General features: G+C 34.6%; 1 protein-coding gene across 1 annotated transcript in view; it reads left to right on the plus strand.

Moving 5' to 3' along the window:
- LOC145269488 (DNA-directed RNA polymerase, mitochondrial-like) overlaps window positions 1-13,524 on the plus strand; it is a 147,754-nt gene that overhangs the window by 117,665 nt on the left and 16,565 nt on the right. The window contains exons 27-29 of the mRNA XM_080125213.1: window positions 73-230; window positions 5,482-5,580; window positions 12,445-12,517. Of these exons, the coding sequence (XP_079981339.1) occupies window positions 73-230; window positions 5,482-5,580; window positions 12,445-12,517 (330 nt within the window). The remainder of the gene's footprint in view (window positions 1-72; window positions 231-5,481; window positions 5,581-12,444; window positions 12,518-13,524) is intronic.

Below are 13,524 nucleotides of genomic sequence, written 5' to 3' on the forward strand. Positions count from 1 at the left end.
ATTTTTTTTTATTCCTTCAAATCAAATTTGACATTTTTTTTTTTTTACTTTTTCATAATCTTTTCTTTACAGATGTGGCTTACATTTTGTGCTCATCACATATCGCATGTGAGTTTGAGTCCAGTCGAATGGGTTACTCCCCTTGGTTTGTCGGTAATACAGCCATACCATAAACAGAGTACCTCACAGCGATGGGGAGTTTCCTACATAAACTCCATGTCAACTTTGGAGTGAGTACCATTTCTCTGCTCTTCGCATCAGTCGACAGAATCATATGATATTATCGACATACACAGCCAAACCTTTTTTGCCTTTGTTATTTCTTAGCTAATTGAGAAAAGTGAGGATTATTCAATCGGATGTCACACAAAATATTATAATTTAAAACTATTAAGAAAAAATAAAATCCCCCTTTAAACTTTTAGTAAATATTTAAAAAATAATTTACCATCCAAATATTTTAAATGTTTCCAAACCAATCCAAAATGTGGTTGACCAAATAAAACACAGCAAAATTATTATTATTATTTTTTTTTTTTTTAAGTCACCACTTATTAAGGCTCAAAGGCCACTCGAGGATAAGGGTTAATGAATGTAAGGTGGTAGTGTAGTAATTGCTAATGATGTAAATTGGGTAGAATTCGATTATTTATCAGGATGAGGCAACAAGAACTTGTCTATGTTGGATTTGAAGGCTAATATGTTGTATTCAACCTGGAAGCAGGCCAGCGGAACAGTGTTTCAGAGGAGGGCAGTTCTGGGAAAGAAGCTTTGTTCATAGAATCTGTGTTTAGATGTAGGCACAGATAGCGGGGGAAATCGTGTATAGTGGTTGTAGCTAGTCGAGTGTTTTTTTTTTGTGAAAGTTTGGTAAGGGGGAACTAGAGAGTGGAGTTTAGTTGAGCACTACTTGCCATGAAATTGAAATGAATGGCTCTCGTCTTCAGGAGGCCTGAAGTTTTGACAAGCTTCTTGGCTTGACCATTACTTCTGATCTTAAATGGAACACGTACATCAAATCTGTTGCCAAGGCCGCTGGAAAAATGGTGGGATCTTTCTATCGATCTGGTAGATATCTCACTGCTGATGTGCTATTCTCTATCTATATAAGAGCCAGGTATGTCCAAGGATGGAATACTGTTGCCACATCTGGGCAGGAGCTGCTAGAAAGGACTTGTCCTGCCTTGACAGAGTTCAAAATAGACTTCGTAGCCTCGTAGGAGATGTCCTTTTCTCTTCCTTGCAACCTCTATCTCACAGAAGAGATGTTGCGAGTTTGTCTCTGATGTATCGTTATTTTCATGGAAAGTGTTCGACTGAGCTTCAATCTATGGTCCCCCCATGCCAAACTTTCACAAGAAACACTCGTCTAGCTGAAAACACTATCAATAATTCCCCCCACTCTTTATCTGTGCCTAAACCTAAACGTAGATTCCATGAACAAAGCTTCTTTCTTAGAACTGCACGCCTGTGGAATTGTCTTCCGTTTTCCTGCTTTCCGGGCTGACTACAATATGGTTGTCTTCAAGTCTAAGGTAAATAAGTTCTTGATGAGCCGTTCCATATAAGTTATCAAATTTAACAAATTTTCATTACTAATGATTACTATATTGTCCAATTTCTACTGTACACTCTTTAACCCTTATCCTTGAGTGGCCTCTTGGCCTTGATAATGTGGTGATGCCTATGTAAAAAAAAATAAATAAATAAATAAAAAATAACGATAGAGCTGAGACGGGCTCGCAATGTCTCTTCTGTGAGAAACAGGTTGCAGGGAAGAGAAAAGGGTATCACCTACTAAGTTTTGAAGACGGTTTTGAACTCTATCAAGGCTGGATAGGATGTGCCCAGCAGTTCCTTCTCAGATATGGCAACAGTATTCCATTTTAGGGTGTACCCCTGGCTCTTATACAGATAGAGGATTGCATCGGCAGTGAGAGACTTTTTAAAGACATTTATAAAATTACTAGAATTATCCCTGTTCCAGAATAGTTCTGCATCACTTTTATATCTCTTTACAAACATTAAAATCAACATCTTAAGTGCTACTAAACCTATCTACATCGGCCGAAACGTTGTGAGAATAACACTCAAGATGAGAACAGTAGTCCAAATAACACCGGGTGGAACGATAAAAGTATCGCCTTAAAGAAAACGACACTACCACCTTATTTTTAAACTTTTATTGAATAAAAATCAATTCAGGCAACTTGATTATGTTGTAGAACTGACATCTATTCAATGTAGCTGCCTTCAGCCTCAATCACTGCCTCGATACAGGTCTGGAACTGGGAACATGCCTTTTCCATAAGCACCGGCAGGAGCTCAACGAATGGTGGCGGTCAGACTGGCTTTGGTGTTGTGGGAGGTAATGTTGGTGATGTTCTCAACATATGACCAAACAAAGTAGTTCAGCGGGTTCAGATCAGGGTAGGAGGAGGGGAGCAGTGAGAGAAGGGTACAAAGTCGTAGCACTCCTTCTGAAGCCAAGCCTGGGTCTCTTTGGACTTATGGGCTGGCGCCGAGTCCTGCTGCCACACCCAGGGTCTGCCAGTGACCACCTGATTGCACCAGTGGATCACCACACTCTTCAACACATCCAGGTACATTTTGGTGTTGACTTTCAAGCCGACTTCGAAGATGTGAGGTGGCATGATGTGGCCCTCACTTGAAACCACACCAAAGACCATAACCGTGGCCGGAAACTTTGTTTTCATCACCCTAGGCACATCCCTGTTATTCGCGGGGCAATCCAGCAATGCATTTTTACTGTATTTGAAATATAGAATTGACTCAACTAAGATAAATTAATAAGTACTTATAAATATACTCAGAAAGTAATATTGTGCTACATAGTTCAGTATAAATAATAAAATCACATTGTAAGAGACAACATCTTTTGGCAGACAATGTTCTTTGTTTATTTTACTTATTTCTTTCAAATGTTTCTTTTTTATGTAATATTTCGCTGACTCCTTTCTTCGGTAAAGAATCACTGCCCGTTGAAATTACTAGGAGTTGCTTTCTCACACCATTACAACAATGATCATATATTATTATGATGATACTCGAAAATGAGATCACAACAAATTCTTATATTCTTGTCCAGGGTTGCCAAGTTGGCCGTTATAAAAAAAAATTTTGCAAATTTGACCCTTTTCGAAACATAACCTACAAACTAAGGAAGAGACAAGCGGAATAATATACAGATAAACAAAAGGTATAATCAAGCAGAGACTTCTATTGTTTAACAAGGTTTGCTTAAATGAAAGAGTGATGTTTAAGTACACACTATATCTTTATTTATATTGAAAAAGCATTTTGTGTGTGTGTGTGTGTTTTCTATGAACTGAAACGACTCGGCTGATTTTTATGAAATTTTACACAAATATACTTTGTGTCTGGGCATGTTCTTAGATATTTTGTATCAGAATGTCTCTGATAAGTATCGAAAATCAATAATCAAAAAAATCTGATTAAGGAAGGAACAAACTGATTTTGATACAGCCTAACATCACAATCGCATTTGAGAAGTTTTATTACCGCACAAGCACAAAGACCCAATATAAATAAACGTTCTTTGATATGATCAGGGTGCATTCAAAATGAATGTTTCTGTTTATGGCAAAATTGAACCATGATACTTGACTTTTGCATTTTAAACTTTAATTCAAGCTATTATATATAAAAAAAATAATTTCATAAAATCATCAGTAGGTTTACTACAGTAGATTACAATTTATTGGGGACTAAGTCATGGCAGGAAGGTATGTGAAGTTCCAGTGCACCTCAAGAGGTCCCCAACTAGAGCAGGCAATCAATCAATTTGATTGAAAAATGAGCAATTTCACCAATTTCGATGATGATGATGATGACAATAAAAGTATTGTGTGGAATGTTCAATGATCCTCATTCAATCCTGGGCAACATTAGGTCTCCCTGTTAATATATATATATATATATATAAAGTAATGTGATTTATAATTTAAAAATTTTAAAAAAATTTTTAAAATTTAAAAATCAAAATTTATTAAATTAAAAATCAGTTTCATAAGAAGGAACAACAACAAAGTCAATTATCTGTACGATCGTTTCGGAAATCCGTGCTTTTTATTTGTGGTATACATGAAGTCACGTAGAACAATTATACATAGTTTTTTTGGTAAGCACGGTCTCCTCATCAGTACCTGATTTCAAAAAAAGAAAAATTAAAAGGTAACTATATCTATATATTTTTAAATCAAATTTATTATGTAAATTCAAAAAAAATATATATATTTTTTCTACTCATTTCTATCTCTAACCTATACCAATTTTCTTATTAATTTTCTTATAAATTTTAAATCCAAACCTTTTACTTCAATTTTTCAGATTCATCTGCCTTACTTTTAATGCTAGGTTTATTTTTGGTGTCTTTTCAATTCAATATAAATCCTCCTAAATTTGCTGATGAGGAGACCATGCTTACCAAAAAAACTATGTATAATTGTTCTACGTGACTTCATGTATACCACAAATAAAAAGCACGGATTTCCGAAACGATCGTACAGATAATTGACTTTGTTGTTGTTCCTTCTTATGAAACTGATTTTTAATTTAATTAAATTTTGATTTTTAAATTTAAAAAATTTTTTTTTAATTTTTAAATTATAAATCACATTACTTAATATTGAATTAGCTCTAGGACATTTAACTATCGAGCTTATTATATATCTAAATTACAACGAGCATTTCCTGTATTTTAATTAAACTAGTAATTTCACTATTACATTAAAATACACTTAGCTCTTTAGACTATTATTCTAATCTCCTTTAAATTATATATATATATGTATATATATACTTTTTTAATTGTTTTTACATAAGCATTAGTGAGGTATTGAAGTTGAATTTTTTTCCATGTATATCTTGCCCTACTTCGGTTTGAGCACTCTTGTAATTAATCTCATTAAAACTTTATTGGCTACTTTGCCTCTGGAAAATATTAACCTGGAATTATATATTATTTGTTATTGTTTTGCGATACTTTTTGAATGAATTCAATTATTTATATGAAAGTGCATTTTTACCTAAATGCGAGTTAGGAATAATTTTCCCTTTAACCAATTTGATTAAAATTCAATATGGCGTAATAGAAAAATATAAAGGTAACTGCAGCTTCTCTTCCAATTTTCGGATTTTCACCATGTCAAATCACATTTTAATTCCTTTTGACGGATTGATTGTTGCTATTTCTTCTGATGAGTTCAGGGCATAATAGATTCACTGATTGATATAATAATTAAGTGGTTGATTTTGCATTACGAAACAGATACTGTCAAGAATTGTATAAATCATTTAACTGATTTAAAGGAATAAATTATAAGATTGTCAACATCATGAATTTTGGAATATAAATTTTTGTCATTTATTCTATATATATATATATATATATATGTATATTGTAATAATACATATTTATTTATTATTTTTAATTTTCAGGAAACCAAATGCAATGAAACAGAAAAATGCTTTCCCTCCCAACTTTATCCATTCTTTAGATTCCAGCCATATGTTTTTGACAGCACTTTATTGTTTGAGGTAAGTCTTCTCTACAACAACTTTCGTTGTGGTCAGTTGAGCATTAAAAAACAGAAAGCTCTATATAAATGACGTTGATGATGCAAATGAAAACAAAACAAAGATCACCAAAGATAAGCAACAATGAGCCTGGCCAATACCAGATGGGTAACCATTTGGGAATGATAGGTGCTGTATGTATTGCACCAGAACGTAGAAATTATCAGGTGCGTTTAATCCACTGAGAAAGATGCACCCTCAGTCTTTGCTAAGACACACATCTAGGAGTACAAAAACTCTGATGTCAAACCTGAGATTAGCAGTTGTACCAAAAAGTGTGGTTGGTTCTGCACAAAGCCTTTGCCACTATAAAACAAGTCATCTGTGTGAATTACCAAACAACTTTGTTGTGGCAGACCTCATACATCAAAATTGATGGGAGTATCATCATCATTTTAATTACTTATATGCAAGTTATCTAAACCCAAGATGATGTTGTCTTTGTTTAATGTAGCTTTTAAAATTCTGTACATACTTAAAGAAATTAGTTATAACCAACATGTTTTGCACATGTTCGTTTCCGGAAGCTGTGTGTACTTAGAATAGTCTCTTGTGTTTTCTTCTCGCCTTTGTATAAATTGTAAAAATAAAAATAACAAAATTAGTGATTATTTGCACTTTTATGATGAAAATTATGTTTATGAAACAAGGTTTGTTTTTTTTTTAAAATAACCCTTCATAATAATTTATAATAAAAATGTGTTTTTTATTTGAACTTTTTTTTTTTTTTTAATTTTTTTTTTTTTTTTTATTACATTTTCACCCCAAACAAGGCAAATTGCCACTTTGGTGTAGGGGGCTACTATCAGGGGCAACAACTACTGGGGTACTATGTAGGGATTTGGGCAGCAAGATGTCGGTTCACGTTACACTTGAACTTATGCTCGTCAGTACTGTTGGGGAAGAAGGGACCTGGAATGGAATTCCAAAGTCTAGCGGTTCTGGGGAAGAAACTACTGGAGTAGAAAGATCTTTTACATCTAGGGATCTCTACAGTGTGGGGGTGGGATTTAGCAGCCTGTCGGGTTTGTCGAGGGTGCTCATGTCGTGGAGGCACAAGTGATTGCAGTTCGTCAGAGCATTTACCACTAAAATACTTGTAGATGGGACAGAGGCTGAAGCTTAGATGCCAGTTCAGAGCCTATCAGATTTGCGACTCTCTTTTGAACCTTGTCTAGGAGTGAGAGACTAGTAGCAGATGCACCAGCCCAAATGTGACAGCAATACTCCATACATGGGCGAATGGTGGTCTTATAGAGGTACAGGATACTTTCGGGTGTTAGTAGTTGTCTAGTACGGTAGAGAGAGCCCACCTTTCTTGCAGCGGCCCTGGCAATGCCTTCAATGTAATTGTTCCAACTCATGTTTCCTGTGAACGTTAGGCCAAGGAGTTTGAAAGATGTACTCTCAGATAAAGGGTCGTTGGGCATTGCTATAGGTGGTAGAGAGGGTTTCTTGTAATTATTGAATGAAACTAGTTTAGTCTTGGTGGCATTGAACGTGACCAACCATTTTTGTCCCCATTCCACTACAGATTGGAGGTCTTCCTCTAGTGTTTCTGCCATTTCTTTAGAAATGTGTTCATTCGTCTTCCTGTCGTGCCTGCCATAGAGTGTAGTGTCATCAGCATATATACCCATCTCAGGGGCAATTTTGTCGGGGAGGTCATTTATGAATATCAGGAACAATAGAGGTCCAAGGATAGTCCCCTGGGGCACTCCCGCATTTATATCATATTGTTTAGATGTACGACCGTCGAGGACAACCTGGATTTTTCTCTTATCTAAGAGGGATGTAATTATGTTAAGTATTCTACCAGTGATACTGTGTGATCTAATTTTCCTGAGGAGACCCTCATGCCATACCCTGTCAAAAGCCTTAGATATATCTAGAGCTACCGCTCTGCCCTTTTATGATAAAAATATATTTATGAAATGAATTTAAAAAAAATAAGATATGTTTATGAAATAAGTTCTTTTTGGGAAATAAAACGTTTTATTTTCACTTTTACAATAAACATGTTTATGAAAAGAGTTTTTTTTAATTAAACATAAAAAAAAACCATATCCAATGTAGAATAATTCCCATAATAGTTGTCTTTGATTCGCCGGCGCTATGAGAATTCTTGCAGGTGACTATCAAAGTTTGCATCATTAGTCCGTCTTAAGACCTTGAATCTAACTTTACGAATACTTCAGCTACCTTCCACACGATTTGTGTGAATTTTATTTTTAGTTGTATAATCCTATATATAATAATTTGATTGCAGAAATTCTTCTTTTGAACCAAAGTACACTAGGTTTGCTCCAACATACAAATCTATTATGTCAAGACTATTAGCTAGTATTATTAGTATATCATGTAACTTTTCAATGCCATCTTACATGCATTTATCCGCCATATTAAAATCTTACATTCCATCCTAAGAGAAACATCATCACGATCGCAAAAATATACAATGGAAGTAGCTGTTATTTTTCCCTCTAAATAAAAAGTGCTACTCCCACTCTCAATCGACGCCCAGAGGTATTCTGCATTATGGTCATATATGGGGTTTCACCCTAATTTTCTGGCTTATATACTTGTACACATAATCTTTCCTTTTTCCGATCCCCAAAAATAATGATTTCTCCCTCCTCACATTTCAGAAAATCTCATTGGCTGACAATTAACTATTCGTTCATTGAGATGAACAAACCCTCATTCAAAAAAGAACGCTCCAGAGATTAAAACAAACATGGCTTCCCTGATTAGATTAGGCACTCATTTCAGATAAAATACCCCAATTACAAACATATTAAGACATTGAAATATGTTCATAAGCCACGAACGCTTTCATTTACACATTAAATATACTGTACATGTTAACTTTTCGTACAAAGCTACGATAGCGTGATACATATTTTGTGTTTACCTATAGCATACATAATGTTTCCCGACACAGGCTGATAGCCATTATTTTTTCTTCCTTTTCTAAAACCAAGATTAAGCCTTGTTATACACTTATTAAAAAATAATACTACAGTCAAGACATGAATTCTGTGTGCTTTTGAAGGCTTTAAACTGTGCTTTATTTGATACTAGTATAACCCTGTGGGCTGCATCGCCGGGAGCAGAGCTGGGCTGCACCTTAAAGGTAATCCCATTCCCAACAGCTCAGGGTTACATTTTTTAAAATAAAATAAAATTCAATAAACTTATCAAATAAAATTCAATAACTTTGCCTCTGGACCCTTCAAGTTTCCAACGACTTTTAATCTTCTTCAAAACTTTTCAAAAGCTTTTGAGAGTATTTAATTCTCAACTCCTTGCGAATTAAATCTTTAAACTGGCGAAGACTTATTCATAACTCCTCGTTGTGGCTTGATCGTCCAGTTTTTATCTTTGTCTTCATCTTTTCTTCGTCTAGTGGTTAGGACCTTAATATCTATGCCAGACGGTCACTGATTGCTGGAACTCATCACTCTTCTACTTTAACACGTAACTCGTGCATAACCCTAAGTTCATATGGCAGTTCTGCTCTCATGATGGCTGGTTGGTAACACTACCACAAGGGTACTTCGGCTGGTCGTCTGATGTTGGACGTTGAGGAGGAGGTCCTCTTTCACAGGCAGGTGCATCGTTTTCGTCTGCTGCATCTTGAAACATTGGTCTAAGGAAGAATTATGTCACAACCACAGGCAAACAACAAAAATCACAAAGGCAGTCTTTTTAGTAACATTAATTATTCAACGTTGTTACAGGTATAGTCTCAGTAAGCTAGGAGCCTTTAAAAGCTTGGTAAATCAGACTGACTTCTGGGTGCAAGATTATAATGGTTTAAATTAAGTTTTTGTCAGCCAGGCCGTTGATTATCTGTTAAGAAAACAGATTTATTCTTTTTATCATCATCATCATCACCCAAGAGAACTGATAGCTTTTTGTCGCAACAAACAAAACAACCCGACGTTGTCCAGTACACACTCTGGTCACACTAGCAAGGCCACCTGGCGTTGCTTGGAACTGTATAAGATAATGAGAAAAATTTTGAACATACCTGTTATTCGTAGGATAGAGAAATTTTTGATGTCTATGTATCATTTGGCATCTTGAGCAAAAGAATATTTTACCTATCCTGGGACGGGTATTATATGTATGAAATAATAGTATCTTCCCTGGGACAGGAAATTTACAGTACGTATATGGAAAAAATTCCCTTACCTTTTATGTATGTCACAGGTAAGAGTTTGTTTTTACATCAGAGTGCTATAGTGAAGAAGAACCTTATTTCTCATTTAAAAGTCATACTACCCGAATATATTACATGATTTTCGGTTTTAATAACTTTTATGCACATCACAGGTAGGATTTTCTTTTTTTATTCATATGGGTACTATACTGCACAAGTACCTTATTTCTTGGGTAGGACAATGTACAAGTACGTCATTAAACCTTATTAAAAAATATTACTACAGTCGAGACACAAATTTTGTGTGTGTTTTGAAGGCTTTAAACTGTGCTTTATTTGATACTAGCGGGGGGGGGGGTACCCGGCGATGCCCGGGTGTTTTGAGGTAAATCAAAACTCCGAGGGGGGGGGGGTAAAATAATAACAAAAAGTTTCGATAGGTGAGTATGAGGATCGAACCCGAACCCGAACCCGAACCCTTGAGTTGGAAATTAAAGTGTAAAAAAAAAAAAAGTGTGACGTTAACCATTGGGCTGCCGCAACATACAACGGAGACACGTTTGAATTTATTTATTTAACTATTAAAAACAGGTGGCCGCAATAAAAGTTAACTCTGCTGCTTCGATTTGACCTAATTAAGAAGGTCAAATAGAAGTCACGCAGTGTTTGGGTTTGTTTACACAAATTTGACTGTTTTTTCCCCCAACAGATGTTGGGGAGGGGGAAACCAGCTCCAAATTGTCCAGATTGAATAGCAACTGTCTGATATACAACATTGATCAAAGCTGATAACTTCTGGACGTTTTTCCCGGCGCGATGCCGAAAAACACGTCCGTTTGAGTTTAGTTTCACTTTATTTATACTAAAAAGCCCAATCAACACGTGAGAAGCCAAAATAGCAATAATTTTGTAAAAGTCGATGTAAATAAATCTACATGCGTTCTCAAATCCTAGATATTATTATCTACGGCCTATATAAACACTTCTAAGCGATCGTAAGCCCCCCCCCCGGAGCGTGTGCGAGAAAAGCCTTTGCGAGACACACACATTTTGCCTTTTATATTTGTAGATTTTAAAATTAAACACTTTGATTGCTAAAAATAAATTGTTGCTTTACTTTTAACGTAGACATTGTTTTCTAAAACTAATAATCCAGAATGACTTTTCACAATGATTAAATGTGCTTTGTTTTATTACTACATTTCATAAACATTGAGCAACAAAAATAAACTGTTGCTTTAGCTTTACAATAGATAAACTTCTGTTTACATTACGTGATTTAGTGGCGTCCACCGAACGAGCCCCTTTCAGTTACTGAATGATTCGAGTTTGTTTAAAGCAGTCATTTCGAGGGTCATAAAGTTGTACGTTCGTCATAGAGCAGTCGGTTAAAGCATTTCCTTTCTTTGCACCTCCCTCTTTACAATTAGCGTTGAATGTTCGATCCTGACCTCTGCGACTATATTCTTTTTTAAAATTTCCCCCCTATAACAGGTTACCGCTGCTATTTACATTGTTTATAGAGCGTGGATTAATTTTTTTTTCCTATACTTTTTTGAGCCATGCAAATAGGTCAAAAACCAAAATCGTTTTTTTTTTTTTTTTTCTAATTGACCATAATTTTATTTACACGAAAATATCTCACTAAGCATAATAAATTGTTTGGACCTATTTTCCTCCAAATCCCCAAATTCATTTCCTTTCAGGTATATAATTGATATTTCTTTCATAAAATTTATATTAATCCTCTTTCTATTGTCTAACATTTAATATTTAAAAAGGTTTACATTATTTCAATCTCTAAATTGTTCTATTTATATTGTTTATAATAGAAACAAAATCCTGTATATATTTTTCATAATAAAAAAGAATTGTTTATTATTTAAAGAAACCATTCTGTTTATACGGTTTATTTTTTCTGCTTACTCAAAACTGTCAATTTCTGAAAAACCGTGTACATTTTTACCTGGTAACATACATGTGACTACAGGAATTTAGTTCCCTTTAAGTGATAGCGGGTTCAGGAGTTTTTTGCCACCTTAACTCCAGTTTTGCCAACAAAAATACCATGCCCTGAACCATACCCTTCTGCCAGCTTAGTCCACACGGGCCAAACGACACTGCAACCACCAGTTTTTGTTGTTTGTTCATAGTATTTGTGTGTGAGATTCCTGACAGCAATTAGCAAAGTTACATTTACAGCAAATTTTGTGACAACCCCACCCCCACTCACGAAATGGCGTGTCGATTTTGAAAGCCATTTTTGGGAGTGCCTAATCCGAAAGCCATTCTTAACATGAGAAGGCTGGGGTTTGGCCAACAACAAAAACAATAACAGCCGTACTTTAAATGTTTACACAGAGAATGTGTGGGGAGGTGGGTGCATGCTACCACCGGGCAATGCCGGTTAACAGATCCTGCTAGTTTTCAATAATTTGCTTCTTTCCTTTTTTTTTTTTAAATTTTAATAAATTGCTTCGAAATTACAAATGCTGAATAATAAAAAAAACAAAAAAAAAAACGTATGGGACTATTCTGAGTCCACATTGCTTCCAGAAACAGGCACACACAAATCATAGGGTGACTTTACTTGACTCTAACTAATAAATTTGATATTTTTTACTTGTTTTATTTATAGATTTTTTTTTCTTTTCCAGGGAAGGTATGACATATGTGTCAGTACATGACTGCTTCTGGACGCACCCTTCCAGTGTGGAAATCATGAATAAGGTAAGAATCTTTGAGACTTTTGAACCTCATGAAAGTAGCATTTTTAATAATGCAAGAAAAGAAGTCTTTTGCTAAATAAATTTATGATCCTTTGTTTAAATCATTCTGCCATAAAAAAAAAACAATAAAATAGATTTTAAATTGTTAGAATCTTTGTGCCTTTATATGCGAAATAAGTATTTTTATTTCAATGAAAAATTTCACATTAAAACAAAGATTTGTTGTCCGTATTCAACTGCAGTGGCATAATAGTCTATTTCCGTAGCCCATATATTGTTTCAAGTCTGTAGACCGAAAATTAACTGAGTGTTAAGAATATATATATATATATATACTAGCAGGCTGCCTGGCATTGCCTGGTCGTAAAATATGCTTAAATATATTTTGATTAATGCAGATTTCATATTTATTATTCTATTATATCATATTGGACCTAATATATATAGTAATGATTTAAAAAGTCTAAAAAAAAAAACTTGTGCCCCACCACCAAGAACCGAAACCAAAACGTTTAGCTTTCGATTTATTTTTTCCTTTGATGTTAATGATTGTACTATGAAGATATGTTTGCTGCAAAGCTAAAAATTAAAACCTGAACCAATAGCTATTACATTACGCATGCATATCAGTAATGCTGTTGTTCGACCTTCACCTGCCAAATTTTATTTTTTTAATTTTCACACTTTTGCACCGATTTTCCCCGACTAAAACCTAAATATAAAGTTTTGCATGGGTTCGAATACCCTGAATTAGCTAGATCTTTTGCAGATAAATGCAATTCAACAACCCATATATAACAAAGTTGTATTTTCTTTTTAAATAAAAAGAAAAAAGAGGTTTTAATATGAATATCAATACACAAAAAAAGTCAAATTTATAGGAGTATATATGTTAATTTTTTTTTCTTTTTTTTAACAAGGAAGTCACCACTTATCAAGGCCCGGAGGCTACTCGGGGATAAAGGTTATTGCATATGCAGTAATCAATGGGATAATATTGTAGTAATT

The sequence above is a fragment of the Euprymna scolopes genome, chromosome 45 (assembly GCF_053919585.1).
Source record: "Euprymna scolopes isolate OS-2025 chromosome 45, ASM5391958v1, whole genome shotgun sequence".
Lineage (NCBI taxonomy): Eukaryota > Metazoa > Mollusca > Cephalopoda > Sepiida > Sepiolidae > Euprymna > Euprymna scolopes.